Source organism: Lutjanus erythropterus, chromosome 23, assembly GCF_056507025.1.
Source record: "Lutjanus erythropterus isolate fLutEry1 chromosome 23, fLutEry1.hap2, whole genome shotgun sequence".
NCBI lineage: Eukaryota > Metazoa > Chordata > Actinopteri > Lutjaniformes > Lutjanidae > Lutjanus > Lutjanus erythropterus.
Window position 1 is genome coordinate 2,584,372 of NC_139339.1, and position 13,514 is coordinate 2,597,885.

The following is a 13,514-nucleotide window of genomic DNA, read 5'->3' on the forward strand; positions in this document are numbered from 1 at the left end:
TGATTTAAAAAAAGTAGATAACTATCAAATAGTTTCCATTTCAGTCATGAGCGATAACCTCAAACCACCACGGCGAGTAACAGACATCAGGGCTGCTCATCTGTCAGCTGATATCTGTTGGAAAAAAAGTTTTCCTCTTACCAAAGCATTGTACACCGGAACAGTTCACCTCTATGACTTGATAACTAAATTCACCAGACTTTATATTTTACTTCTCGAGACTCTCTTTTTTAAAAGAAATCTTCTGTTTTATTGTTGTTGTTATTTCAGGCTTAGTTATTTATATGGAATCCTGTATATTTTAGATTCTGGGCAGCTGATGTTGAAACTTTGTCCTGTGGTTTGGCTCCCTCTAGTGTTTCAAAAGTGACAGTAAGTAATGTGATGTACTGAGGCTCCATGAAGTATGTTAAAGACATGGAGATGAATGAGGTGTTGAGATTTTCTTTCTCTGCTGCAGTTCAAAATGTGTATTCACTCCAGAAAATACAGCAAATAATGATTTTGCACAACTGGATGTGAAAAATATTGAGTCATAAAGTTAATCATAGGGAGAAAAAAGTTAGAAGAGATGTAATTTCCTGCAATACTTTTTTTAAAAAAGTTTGGACATGAGCACCACTGTGATACATCAGCTGTTCTTTTAACAACCGCCAGTCTTGCTTTTCCATACAGAAAACACAGTATATAAATTAAAACACTGATTCACTCACAAACACACACAAAACCTCGACCAGGCCGAGCCACCAACACACCCACGATTCACTGGACATGCAGAACGGGTTCTGATGTCTGAGACTCAACAACAGAAACAGAAACAACATCATATAACGGACATTTCTGGTATTTAAAAGTAGCACCTCAACATCTGCTGGTGACACTGAAGAAGTTCAATCAAAAAGCAGATCTTTTCTTCATTAATTCATCTGAATTCCTGGGATCATCTCCACACCAGAGCAATCATCACCGCTCTCACTGGTTACCAGGACTTTGACCTCTGTGGTTTGGTATCAGTCCTAACATGACTACAGCATGGAAGTCTTCTGAGGGCGTTGTTTTCTCTCCGGCACGTTTCAAGTTCTCCTCTGAGACGACTAATTTCCATGTTCAAACTCTGATTTTCTTGTGGCAGGAGTTCCTCCTGAAGACCGACACTTTCACTCTCCTGATGCTCCGTCCTGATGGCCTGTCCTGCTGGACCGTCAGTCTCATCTGTGTGGAAAGAGGTTCGTGTAAAATATGATGAAGACATGCAGTTAAAAACAGTTTATCATTATTAATAATATTTAATTATTACCTGTGCACAAAAGCGTTCTCAGACACTGAAATCTCCATCCTGGTGGTGTTTCAGAGGGTGAAAAAATAAAGATTCATTAACCTCACTGTTAGAATCATTTGTGTTTGTGGGGATATTTGTCAGACAGAAGTGAAATGACTCACCACGTAGGTACATCAGAATCAGTGCAAGAACAAACATTATACTTAATGTGACTATTGCAGCGACCGCATTCTTCGAAACGACTTCCCCGTTATCTGAAAAATTGACAAAAAACTGATTAAAGGACGGATGTGTGTAGGTTCGATCTGCACAGCAAGCTGTTAATTAGCTCCTGGTTCTTGGACCGGATCTGTTCAAGATTCTCAGAAATTTAGGTCTATCTAGAACCAATTTAATCAAAGATGCCATCAGCAGAGGGCGCTGCACACTGCACAGCAACCTCGAATATGATTTACACAATTCAGTTCCCAAAGAAAACTTTTGGTTTCAGCTGGGAGCCAACTTTTCAGGTTCAGTTTATGTTTGGTGGAAACAGTTTGAACTGTTCAAAATCAGATGTGCAAACCAGAACAGAACTGGTTACATGTCAGTGGAAAAGACCAGTTTGCAGAAAAACAAAATATATTTTGTGGTCCTGAAGATCAGTCAATTATTGATGTGATTTTCACCTTTAAGACAGTATTATATAGTATTGTCTGCTCCCCACTGAATACCACTGTTTAACTTTTTAATTAAAGGAGTCGTCAACATTTTGGCAAATACTCTTACTTGATTTGTTTGTGAGGACAAGGTTTGAAGTTCAGTATCAGTTTCATGTCTTTTTGTTCAGTATAGAACAGAATGTGATTAGCTTAGCTTAGCATAAAGAGTGTTAGCAAAGTTAAAAAAAACACACCTACACCTCTAAAGCTGATGAATTTACACAGTTATTTACCTGATTCATACATGAATGATTTGTAAGAAAAATAATTTGTGGTTTTGGGGAGGAGCTATCAGCTAAATTTTTTTTGATGAACAAAAGTTTATCTATTCTCAGAACATCTGGGCACCGCGCCACTTCTGATGGCCCATTATTCCAAACATTCAAAACATTACACTAATTTACTTTGGAACAACAGGCGTTCAGAGCAAACGGTGTTTGTTTTCAGGATAACGAGTAATCGGAACAATGGACAGTCCACAAACATCTGTGCAGCAAACTGGGCAAATTGACCCCTCATCTTAAGTTAGCTAAAGTTAGCAAAATGTTAGTTAAATAGCAAGCTAATCTACAGGCAGTTATTCGCTCTGAACTGAACACACAGACTGATATTGATCTTCGTATTCATCTTCAGTATATTTCACCGAATTAATTTCCTTTTAAACAAGATGTAAAAGGGAGGCAGCCACAGAAGCAGCTCTGTGAGAAAATCGTGGAATACAGACAAATCTGCAGGCTCGTTTCATTCACTCCACCAGTCCTGGTTCTTTTTGGTCCAGCCACAACTGTGTGTCCAGGGGTCACAAAATTCAGGATCAAACTAGGTGGTGCTGATCAAATATGGATAAAGATTCTGCTGCTTTAGTGCACATTTCTCTCAAATGTCTCCAGAAAGACATTTTTGTGACTGTAACTTGAGAGAGTTTTTGACTGGGTTGCCATTTTTTTTCTGGAAGCACCGCCCCAGTTTGCATTTGTCACTCAGAGCTATATCGCACAATTCATTGCTGTGATTGGTTGTAGGTCTATCCAGTTGCATCCAGAGGCTTTTTGATCTGCACCCCCTGGAAATCAAAGATGACCTGAGAGTTTCTAGACTGCAGATTAGTCTGGCGATGCCAGGTTACCGTGAGGGTGGAGTTAGTGTTTACGCCACGTTGATAGAAGTGTGTTAGTATGTAAATAGAGAGTAGCTTGTTTGTATGCTAGTGGTTAGCAGCCTGTTCGTGTTCGGTACAGCTGAGGCTGACATGTTTGATTCCACTGGGCGCTGCTGCATGACTATCCAGGTGTGATCGAGGCCTTTCGAGACAGTTTTTGTGATTCCAACAGAAACGTCTCAGAACCAACAAAATTTGTGCAAACCAACATCATCACTGCTGATCCAGCGTGAAGCTGTGTGGAGGATGCGACGTGCCCAGTGGAAGAAAAGTGTTAGTTTTGGTGCCTTATCATGAAATTAAATGAAGAGGACTTGCAGGGGAGAGTATAATTTGTCTCCCTGGACTGTCTGATGTCCTGTTGTCGAACTATACAGGTGTAAATGTCGTTTGCCCTCATCTCCACAGTGATTCTGCTCTGGACGGAGTAATATTCATCATTCTCTGTATTGTTGTTGTCATGAGGGATGAGGCGTCCCTCCCCGTCCCTCCACTCCATCTCAGGTTTTGGGTACCAGTTCTTAGCATCACACTTGAGAACGAGTCGACCGCCTTCAGGTCTCTCAGTAGAGATTTTTGGCTCAGAAACGGCGCCTACGACTGAGAGGAGAGAAAACTATTTTTAAAAATTTAAATGTGCATTACAGACACAGTTCAAAAAAGTTGGGAAGTTGTTTAAAACATGAATAAAAACAGAATGCAATGATTTGCAAAAACAATGACAAACATTAAATTGGTGAACCTCAGCTCATCCACCCTTAATACCCAATCTTGATACTGTCACCTGTCACCTGTTTACCTGTTGAATGTTTCCAGCAGGTGTTTTTTGAAAATCAACAGTTTTCACAGTCTTTTGTTGCTCCTGTCACAACTTTTTTTAACATGTTGCTGGCATCAAATCCAGAATGAGCATATATTTGCATTAAACATTAAAGTTTATCACTTTAAAAATTAAATTAAATTAAATTGAAATTGAATATAGGCTGAGAAATCATTGCATTCTGTTGTAGAGCCATTCTGAAGACTTACCAAGAAAGACTTCGATCGATTTTTTCGACTTAGAGGTAACTAACTTGCACGTGTACGTTCCTTTGTCAGCGAGTTTAAGGCGTCTCAGTTTTAGTGACATGTTGCCGTTCTTTAGTTCTTGTTCAAACAGACTTGTTCTTTGTTGGAAGGATGGATTTTGATTGTCATACAGTAACCGGCCTTGACGGAAAATATGGACAAAACTGGGAGTCGTGTTGGATCTTGTCCACTCCACCGTCTTCTCTGTAACGCTCTCTGCAGGTTGTAGGCTACATGGCAGGATGACATCATCGCCAACTAGTCCCTCTACTGGCTCAGATGGTCCAATCAGCTGAGGCTCACCTGGAGAGAACATATGAACAAGTAGGAATTATTACCCCAACAGCAGCTTCCTCTTAAACTTAAAGAGTTCTGTGATCGTATTTACTATCGATTTAATATCACAAAATGTTTATTATGTGCAACATCTTAGCTTAGCATGTTAATATGCTAACATTTGCTAATTAGCATAGAACACAAAGTACAGCTGGGAATGTGATTAGTTTTGCGAAGGGTTGTTCTGACGCTGATAGTAGCATTGAAAAGCTTCCAATTCAGCCTGAAATGCTGGATCAGAGAATGCAAGTGTATGCATCGATCTGATATCACGAAATTTATTATCCCCAAAAGACTTTCCCAGAAGAACTGGCTGTTGCCTACTGAAATATTGCACAGTTTGATCTGACATTACACCTGAAATAAGTACTAATATTGCACAATTGATGCATAAGGTACTGCAGAATGACACGTGCAATACGTGGTCAGTTTATCCAAATAAAACCTGTTTGGATATTTGCTCTGATGCTTTTTAATGGGAAGTGTCTCTACTGTCCCAGAAACTGTTTCAGTATCTGTGTTCCAATTCAGATTCCTTTATTGGCATAACATAACAGTGTACATGTTGCCAAAGCAGTTTCTAAAAATGCTAAATGTATAAAAGCTCTTTCTGGATAAGCTCGATAAACACTTCGCTTCCCACGAAACTCAGTAAGGTAATTTTCTAAACCTCTTCCTGTCTGGTTTCAACCTCAGCTTCCCCATCCCCAGCCTTTAGTGTCCAAGCTCGATCTGAGACAAACTACATAACATCACTCAGATCAAGAGGGGAAGTTTTAGAAGCTAAAACAGGAAGTGAACATCGAGAACATACAGGTGAAAAAGGAAAGACAACAAACTTCAACATGCCTGAAAGCTTTGCTTGAGATTTTAGACCCAAATCAGCTTAGTTAGAGAAAAAAAATAGTCTTTTATGTTATCCCTGATGTTAAATCTGTTTGCACACCCCATAAGATAAAACCAAATAGCACATCTGTCACACGGAAACTAGTGGTAGAAGTTGAGTTTGAGCTCTGCAGAGTTTTTGGGTTCTCCGGTGCTCACAATACATTTTACTAAATTAAATACTGTCTTTTGTTATCAACTCTACAAGCAGGTACAGCAGCTGAAAGATTTTATAGATGATCACAGAATCTAGAGCACAGGACACTTCATATGACAGCAGAAAATCCTTTAAATGTTCCTGATAATGTGACCAAATAATCTAAACTCATGAGTGAAACATTCATCCAAAACATACGGTGCAAATGAAATCAGCTGCAAGGTTGAATTTTAACATGTTTTGTATTTGAGAAAAGGAAATACAAAGAAAGGTGTGAGCACTGGCGCTTACCTTTGACAGCAGAGAGCAAATATATAAAGAAGAAGAATGCAGCCAGACCAGATGCTCCTCTTGAGGTCATCCTGTCGCTGTGCAGACAGGTGATCACCAGTGCTGATCAGTGGTAGTAATCAATACAAGCTCTCATCACTTCTACCTCTGGAAAAATGTCTTGTGTCTAATGACTTGTGGCAAATCACAGGAGTAGATTCCTTTTGGAGATGTTAAACTGGTGTGTCAGCATTTCAAGCAAACGTAGTCAGAGGTGTGGTTTGGTTGGAATTCGACTTGTTCTCCTTGTTTCATCACAATGTTGCGTAAAGACAGTCAGTCATAGTTTCAAAGTCACTGATGTAATGAAACTGGCATGATGATGGTAATTCCCCAATAGTAAAACAGAAGTTCAGCTTGGTATGATGTTGCTTACAACCATGATTCTAAAAACGTGCAAAAGTTGAATAAAAAACAGATGCAGTCGTTTACAAATCCTTTTCAACCTATGTTGAGTTCCTGTCTAGTACCTGAACTCTTTTCCAATGAAGACACACTGTTGGAACATGTGAACAATGTGTCTTGGCATCATCTTGCTGAAATAAGCAGGGACGTCTTTGAAAAAAGACGTAGTCTGGATGGCAGCATGTGCCGCTCCAAAACCTGCATGTACCTTTCAGCATCCATGGGCACTAACACACCTTCATACCATCACAGATGCTGGTGGCTTTTGAACTTTGCACTGGTGACACCCTGGATGATCTTTTTCCTCTTTCGATTTCCAAAAGCAACCTGAGATGTGGACTCGTCAGATCACAGCGCACTTTTCCACCAGAAGTCTGAAGCGTTTCTGGATGTTTCTGGATTGTTAGGATGTCTTTTGCTTTGCAATCAACAAAAATGTCAGTCATTCAGTGCTGGTTGTCAGTCTTATCTCTTACATGCAGAGATTCCTCTGGATTCTTGGAATCTTTTCATGATCTTATAGATTGTAGATGATGAAATCTCTAAATTTCTTGCAACTGTGTGATAAGAAACTTTGACCTATTTATTTTTCACAAAGTGTTGTGTTGTTCCATGCTTGTGAACGAGGATGACCCTTTAACACCCAGTCGTGACCAATGAACCTTTTTACCTGGTGAATGGTCTTTAGTTGCTCCTGTCCCAACTTTTTTGGAACATGCTGCACTCATCAAATTCAGAATGAGTCTATATTTTTAAAAAAACTAATGAATTTCATCTGTTTAAATATTAAATATCTGGTGTCTGTACTGTATTCAATTAAATACAGGTTGAAAAGAACTTGCAAATCATTGCATTCTGTTTTTGGAACAGGTGCAGTCATTGCCAACTGTGGTCAACCGGGGGTGCATTCAGTTTGAAAATATGTGTACCATTCTGCTTTGGTTTCCGGGTTGAATGACCTGATTTCTCAAAACAGTGTGCCACAGACTTTGATGTACATTTTCTCTTCTTGTGTGTTAACACTGACATATTAAAAAGGAAGTGCAACAGGATGTTCAGCGTTCTCCCATTTGTGTTTTAAAGGCATGATATCTTTCTTTTTGTCGGGGCTGAACGAACCCCAGCTCCACCTGAGTGGATTTTAGATTAGTTTTTACTCACAGCTTTTTTTGTTAAAAACTGTTAAAGGTGAGTTATTTTGCCTACTTACTGTTACATGAATGTTTTTCCTGTTGCTGAGTGAATTACAAGAACCTTCAAACAGAAACCTGCACACTTCGAGGTGGTCTGGTTTCACATCTCGACAGAGGAAGTGGTGAGCAGACGGTGTTGGTCATTTTTTCCATTCCGCATCGAGACAGGATGGAGATCACTGTGTTTTATTTCAACCTCTGTAAGTAGTCATATATTTCTTTCTTTTTGTGCTTTGACTTAGAATATATCTCACAGAAAGGGTTATTGGCTCAAAATCAAAAGATATCAAGAAAGATCCTGAACCATTTCTAATTTTCTGTCTGCTACGTGTGTTTTTCAGGTGTGTTTCACACTCTTGCCTCATCCATTCCCAAAAAAGAAGGTAAAGAGGTTTTTTATGTGCAGATATCATTCACTTTTAGTATAAAACTTTAGTACAAAAATGCATATTTTGTCTGTGAGACTTTATTTCATGTATACTGCCAAAAATCCCACCTTACTCTGGTGTATGTCCACTGTTCTGTTAAAAAGCAAGAAAGGCAGATTAGTGAACTTGCATCAAATTTCAAACGATTATTGACATTGTTCATTGATGCCACTTCTTAACTTTAAGGAAATCCATATTTTAGAACTCATCCAAAGATAAAACAACTTGATAAGCTGAAGATTTTACTGTTGTTGTAATTGGAATCGTTCTCAATATGTCTTCTTTTTTCCCGCAGTCTTAATAAGAGTCAGTCCGAACAGATCTCAGTTCTTCCAGTACGAGCAAGCCTCTCTGAGCTGCGAGGACTCAGCCGGAGGCAGTAAGCTGAAGAGGAACACGACCACCAGAGGAACCGAGACCTGCCCGTACGGCTGGGGATCCCTGCTTGACTCGACCTGCGCCATCACCACGCTGTACCCCTCAGACACTGGAGTCTACTGGTGTGAGTCCAGCTCAGGACAACACAGCCAGACTGTGTACATCAAAGTTATAGGTACGGACTGCTAACTGTAATGTCAGACTGTTTGGTAGATTTTTTGCCAGAAAAGTACAGAAAGCCAACAAATCCGCAATTAATCAAAGCTCTGGTTCATTTGCTCATTTGATTTAGTTTGTTAAAGCTTGTGTGAAAGAAAAAAAAACAGATCTAAGATGACCAGAAAAGACCTGGGGTGTGGTGTCTTTGTAGCCAGGACCAAACGATGATATAATTTTTACATGAATTCAAAAGCTAAACCACATTTAAAACCATGGATGTGCTGTCAGGAGAGGCAGTGCCTCACCAAAGCTAAAAACAAAGACACAGCATCTGGATCACCAGCTGTTAGTGTGTGTAGGTAACATTAGCATTGGTCTTACTTGTAAATGTTCCTTTAAATTAGATGTTGAGACAAGATAATGGTGAAATTTTCACTTGGTGACGTTATATTTTGTGGTTATGACGGTGGAAATGCTACTGCTTTTGTCCACAGGGGACTCAAAAATCAACAGTATGAAAGTTCCTCGTGGCAGCTTTAAATAAATAAACATTTTGCTGCATTTTGTTGTGGCTAGATGCCCCAAGTAAACAATCAGTGTGGAGAGCAAAAACGGCAGAATGCATTGGCTGGAGTACAGTCTCAGTACCCACTGGCATCATATGATGACAGTCTAGGTTTTTAATAGCTGTTTTACTGTTTTGTCCCAAGCCATCACATATAATGTGGATTGGTGGGAATGACAACCAACAATCAACCATCTTTCTCCAGAGTTGTTTGTACCAACTGTAAGTTTTAACAAGCTGGTATTTTTGTAGCAATGGGACTTCATAGCTATCAGCCTTGGGGATAACAAGCTATTGTATAAATGGGCTTTTGTTCCAATGTAACATTTTTCATTTTATTGGGGTTTTGGAACAATGGGCTTTCCAACCAATGGCATGGCTCCAGACCTGATGCCTTTCCAATCCGGATATTTAGGACGCCAGTCAGGAAGTGAGATGGACATCTGGGACCAATCTCACTCAGGGAACTACACATCATTCTTGGCTTACATACAAAACACTAAAAAGGGTGTTGGGCAAGCGTTGGCTGCAGCCGTAACAGCTACCATCTTTTTGTTTCTTGCAGCCACTCTGACAGTCCGTCCCAACAGATCCCAGTTCTTTCAGTACGAGTCTGGCTTTCTGAGCTGTGGGCAGCAGGGAAACTGGAGAGTTAAGAAGAACACATCAGTACACATAAACCAAGAGTGTTTGTCATCCTGGGATAGTATAGATGAGTCTGGTTGCATCATCAATGACTTTTACCCATCAGACTCTGGAGTGTACTGGTGTGAGTCTGCAGCAGGAGAGTGCAGTGAGGCCGTCAACATCACTGTGACTGGTGGGTTTAAATAAATTTTTAAGGGAAGAAAAAACTCAATACGTCCTTCTGTAAGAGGTTGGCTACAGAAGGGTCTGTCGTCGCCATTTCTGGTTGACCAAGCGTCTCAATCTGTGCCATCTCAAGTTGTCGAATTGTTACGATACGCCACTGGACCTCCACTCAATTGCCCTCAATTTACGGGCATCCAATGACGCAGTTCAATGACATCTTAAAGTTACGTAAGCCCCAGACTATCTTCTGGTCTTTCTGCCTTTCTGTCACTCAGGTGGTTCTGTGATCCTGGAGAGTCCTGTCCTTCCTGTGATGGAGGGAGACAATGTGACTCTGCGCTGTACAAACAGGATGCCCTTCTTCTTCAGTGTCCCGACTGAGTTCTATAAAGATGGACATCTCATCAGGAGCAGCTCTACGGGAAACATGGCCATCCACACTGTTTCTAAATCAGATGAGGGACAGTACAAGTGCAAGATCCCTGAAGCTGGAGACTCACCAGACAGCTGGCTGACAGTCAGAGACAGAGGTGAGACAATCATTTTCAGCTGTTACCAAAAAACTGCTTCATTTTCCTGTTTAGACCCATAGATGGTCTTTCAGGGGATTGGTTATGCAGTGAACCTTTCCGAGCTGGGAGGATGCTTTTGATTTGGGGACAGTACTGGGTGAGGAGGTGTACTCGTGACACATGTCTTGGACTTCAGTCAGACGTGAGTCACACTTTGATGACTTCAGACTTAACAAAATCAAAAAAGGCTTGCAATTTAACTTGGACTTCAACACCAGTGATTCGTAACATCACTTGGACTTGAGCCTTTTCACTTGAAAATATTTGTGTCCCCCAAGCCCAAAGATTAAAAGAGTAAATCATTAACATTTTTTTTATTGAGCTCCAGTAATAACACTACATCTAATTTTGTTCACTAGTTTTTTAAAACTAGGAGATGGTCAACTCAAAATGAATTGCAGTATGAAAAAAGTACAGGTCAAAATGTGACAACCTTAAACTTACACTCCTGGTGTAAGTTGCACCAAGAACTGTAAGTCAAGGCTGTGTTGTTAAAATGGCTTTACATTTGGTGAAGAGCACATTATCACTTGTTTAGGTCTCAAAACTCAAAGTTTAGGACTAGGGACTTGACTTGGGACTTGCCCGTCTTGACTTGGGACTTAAGTGCAAAGACCTGGGACTCAGGGCAGGTTCACACCAGCCTTATTTAGTCCGGTTGAATTGAACCCTGGAGGATTTACCCCCTTAGTGCAGTTTGTTTGGGTTGGTGTGAATGCTGGACTCGAACTCTGCAAACGAGCGCTCCTCTGGTCCACCTGGAAGGGTTGGTCTTGGCCCGCTGTCAAGTGAACTCTGGAGCAGATCATTTCTGGCATGAACAACATTCGCACCAATCACAGAAGCGTACCATTGTATGTGTCTTTCCATTGGTTAAAAAATGGTTTTGTGAACTAGAGGCACCTGAGATGTCCAGTGTTTCCCCCGCCATAGCTTATCAATAATTAGCTCTCTTGTTTTAGTCATTTCCCCCTTTGTCCAGTGTCTTTCTGTTTTGAAAGTCTCAGCCATTTTGTACAACAATTTAAAGCTCATTATTCTCCCTCCAGCGTCAGACCCAGCTGATCCTGATGCTCCAGCAGCTCCTGTGATCTCCGTCTCCAGAATCATATGTCATCTAGTCATAGCGACTCCTTACGTGCTGTCCACCATCATACTGGGACTCATATACAGAGACAAAAGAAGAGGTGAGATCAAACTAACACTGCTGATCCAGACCAGTTAGCTGCATTTGTGGCCATTCGGGTCATTTATTTATTTATTTATTTATTTTTCGCACTTTTGTTAATTTCTTTGTTCATCATGTTGCAGCACATCAGGTAGTCGCAGAGGACAGAAGACACAATGTCATCATGGAGTTGGAATAGATGACAAGACCACACACAGATACTGAATATTTTACTGTTTTTCTACCTTATTAAGTTGGCCCACGGGGACACATATGTCCTCAGCCAACGTTTCTGTCTTTCAGAGGCTTTAGCACGGCTCATGTCAGCAGGAAGTTGGCTAAATAACGCTCCAAGGTTAGGATAAATTTTGGGATTGCCATTTTCAGAGGTTGTGACTTCTCAACTCAAGATATCTGAATGAACAGACACACCCATTTTATACTATTCCCATACACAAAACATGCATTATAAATGGATTTATTTTTAAATTCCAAATCACAGCATTAATTTTTCTAAGATGCTCTTCGGGGTCTTGGTGTCTTAATGTGGTATTTTGGAGGGATTTTTGACCATTTCTATCAATTCTCAACTGGTCAAAACTGGTCACTTATTGCACCAAATCTTTGTAATAAATGGTTCCAGCCCCACAACTGCTGCAAGAACCTGTGAGACATGATACAGCCTGGGAATGACTGTCATATTCTATGGAAAATAATATTTATAGCAAATTTTTGACTAGAAGACCTCGACACAGAGTGTGGGGCTGCAAAATGTGAGACAAAAATGCATCTGTGGTCAGGAACGGAGGAGTGGTTGTGCAACAAGTGATGTGAGATGATAATAAATAAGATGCAACACTGACATCAGCTCAACCTCCAAAAAAACACAGACAAACCACACGACGATTATGGAAACACACACACAGGAAGAGGAGGAGGTGGCTACTAACATGCTTCTCTCTGCTGTGGTTGTGGTTATAAATGCAAAAGCAGAACTCTGCAATCTAAATATCTAAATAATCTTTCTTCTGTTGCATTTTAATCTTGGTTTCATCAATGTACAGGTCAAAGGATCAGTTCATCAGTGCAAAATCGACTGACACTAACCACGAAGAGTAAAACACATCATTCAACTGCAGTTTAGTCCTGTAATCGCTTCAGTTGGCCACCAGAGGGCAACAGAGACATAAACATTAGATCTCACAGAGTGACCGCACACATCAGGAAGCTCACAGAAAAGGCTCGTAGGTTTATGTTCCAGTATTTATGTTGTGTATAATCTTCCTGCCTATACTGCATGTTTAAATTAATGAATTCATTCATGTGTCTGTGGTTTTAAATGAAATGTTTCTACCATTTTTTTGATGGATTACATGGAATTTGATTCAGTTGTTCAGTTGTTGTTCAACTGTTGTTCAGTTGTTTTTCTATTATAAAAAACTTAATCAGCATCGAACAAGGCATCCAGATAAAGATGCATCCTTTTTATTTTTAAGTGAACAAACAGACATCAAAAGAATAAAAGTCTTCAAAGTGGACTACAGAACAAGAACAGAAAGGTTCTGTCTTCCTCCAGAATAGAAGATTGAGCTTCTTAGCAGCAACGTTACACATTACTGTAATTATCAGAGGTGGGGGACTTGACTTAAAGGGATAGTTCACACAAAAATTAAAATTCAGTCATTATCTACTCATCCTCATTCACTTCCATTGTTTGGGAGATTCTGCCACACTGTTTTCCTCCAGCAGTATTTTGTGGACAAAAAAAACCCCTGACCTTAAGAGGTGAAAAGTCAAAGATAGTGACTGAACTATCCCTTTAAATCAGACTTAAACTCTAATTTAAATTCATTTCTACAAAATGTCAAATATCAGTGAGATGTATAAGGTGTAAACGTGCTGCAACAGTTTATAATAA

General features: G+C 40.1%; 2 protein-coding genes across 3 annotated transcripts; one reads left to right on the forward strand and one right to left on the reverse strand.

The window, feature by feature from the left end:
- Window positions 1–226: 226 nt before the first annotated feature.
- Window positions 227–6,029, reverse strand: LOC146305324 (CD276 antigen homolog). The gene is made up of 6 exons (XM_084712830.1): window positions 5,877–6,029; window positions 4,169–4,510; window positions 3,458–3,739; window positions 1,441–1,533; window positions 1,298–1,336; window positions 227–1,212 (listed from the first exon to the last, which is right to left on the reverse strand). The coding sequence occupies exons 1-6, from the start codon at window positions 5,944–5,946 to the stop codon at window positions 980–982; spliced, it is 1,059 nt and encodes a 352-aa protein (XP_084568956.1). The 5' UTR covers window positions 5,947–6,029; the 3' UTR covers window positions 227–979.
- A 34-nt stretch (window positions 6,030–6,063) lies between these two features.
- On the forward strand, window positions 6,064–12,986 carry LOC146305325 (low affinity immunoglobulin gamma Fc region receptor III-like). Of its 2 annotated transcripts, XM_084712837.1 has the most exons (7): window positions 6,064–7,713; window positions 7,855–7,896; window positions 8,237–8,494; window positions 9,609–9,863; window positions 10,132–10,386; window positions 11,478–11,615; window positions 11,740–12,986. In XM_084712837.1, exons 1-7 carry the CDS (start codon window positions 7,683–7,685, stop codon window positions 11,793–11,795), a joined length of 1,035 nt encoding a protein of 344 aa, XP_084568963.1. In that variant the 5' UTR covers window positions 6,064–7,682; the 3' UTR covers window positions 11,796–12,986. The 2 variants fall into 2 exon arrangements, with proteins under 2 accessions (XP_084568963.1, XP_084568964.1); XM_084712838.1 differs by lacking the exon at window positions 9,609–9,863 and having other exon boundaries at window positions 6,066–7,713.
- The last annotated feature ends 528 nt before the right edge of the window (window positions 12,987–13,514 follow it).

Bases quoted from the DNA above. Each gene is read 5' to 3' on its own strand.
- LOC146305325 (XM_084712837.1), top strand. From the start codon at position 7,683: ATGGAGATCACTGTGTTTTATTTCAACCTCT. The intron at 9,864-10,131 runs GTGGGTTTAAAT...TCTGTCACTCAG, and splicing joins CGTCAACATCACTGTGACTG to GTGGTTCTGTGATCCTGGAG. The intron at 11,616-11,739 runs GTGAGATCAAAC...ATCATGTTGCAG, and splicing joins ATACAGAGACAAAAGAAGAG to CACATCAGGTAGTCGCAGAG.
- LOC146305324 (XM_084712830.1), bottom strand. From the start codon at position 5,946: ATGACCTCAAGAGGAGCATCTGGTCTGGCTGCATTCTTCTTCTTTATA. The intron at 3,740-4,168 runs GTAAGTCTTCAG...CTCTCCTCTCAG, and splicing joins ATCGATCGAAGTCTTTCTTG to TCGTAGGCGCCGTTTCTGAG. The intron at 1,337-1,440 runs GTGAGTCATTTC...AAACACCACCAG, and splicing joins GATTCTGATGTACCTACGTG to GATGGAGATTTCAGTGTCTG.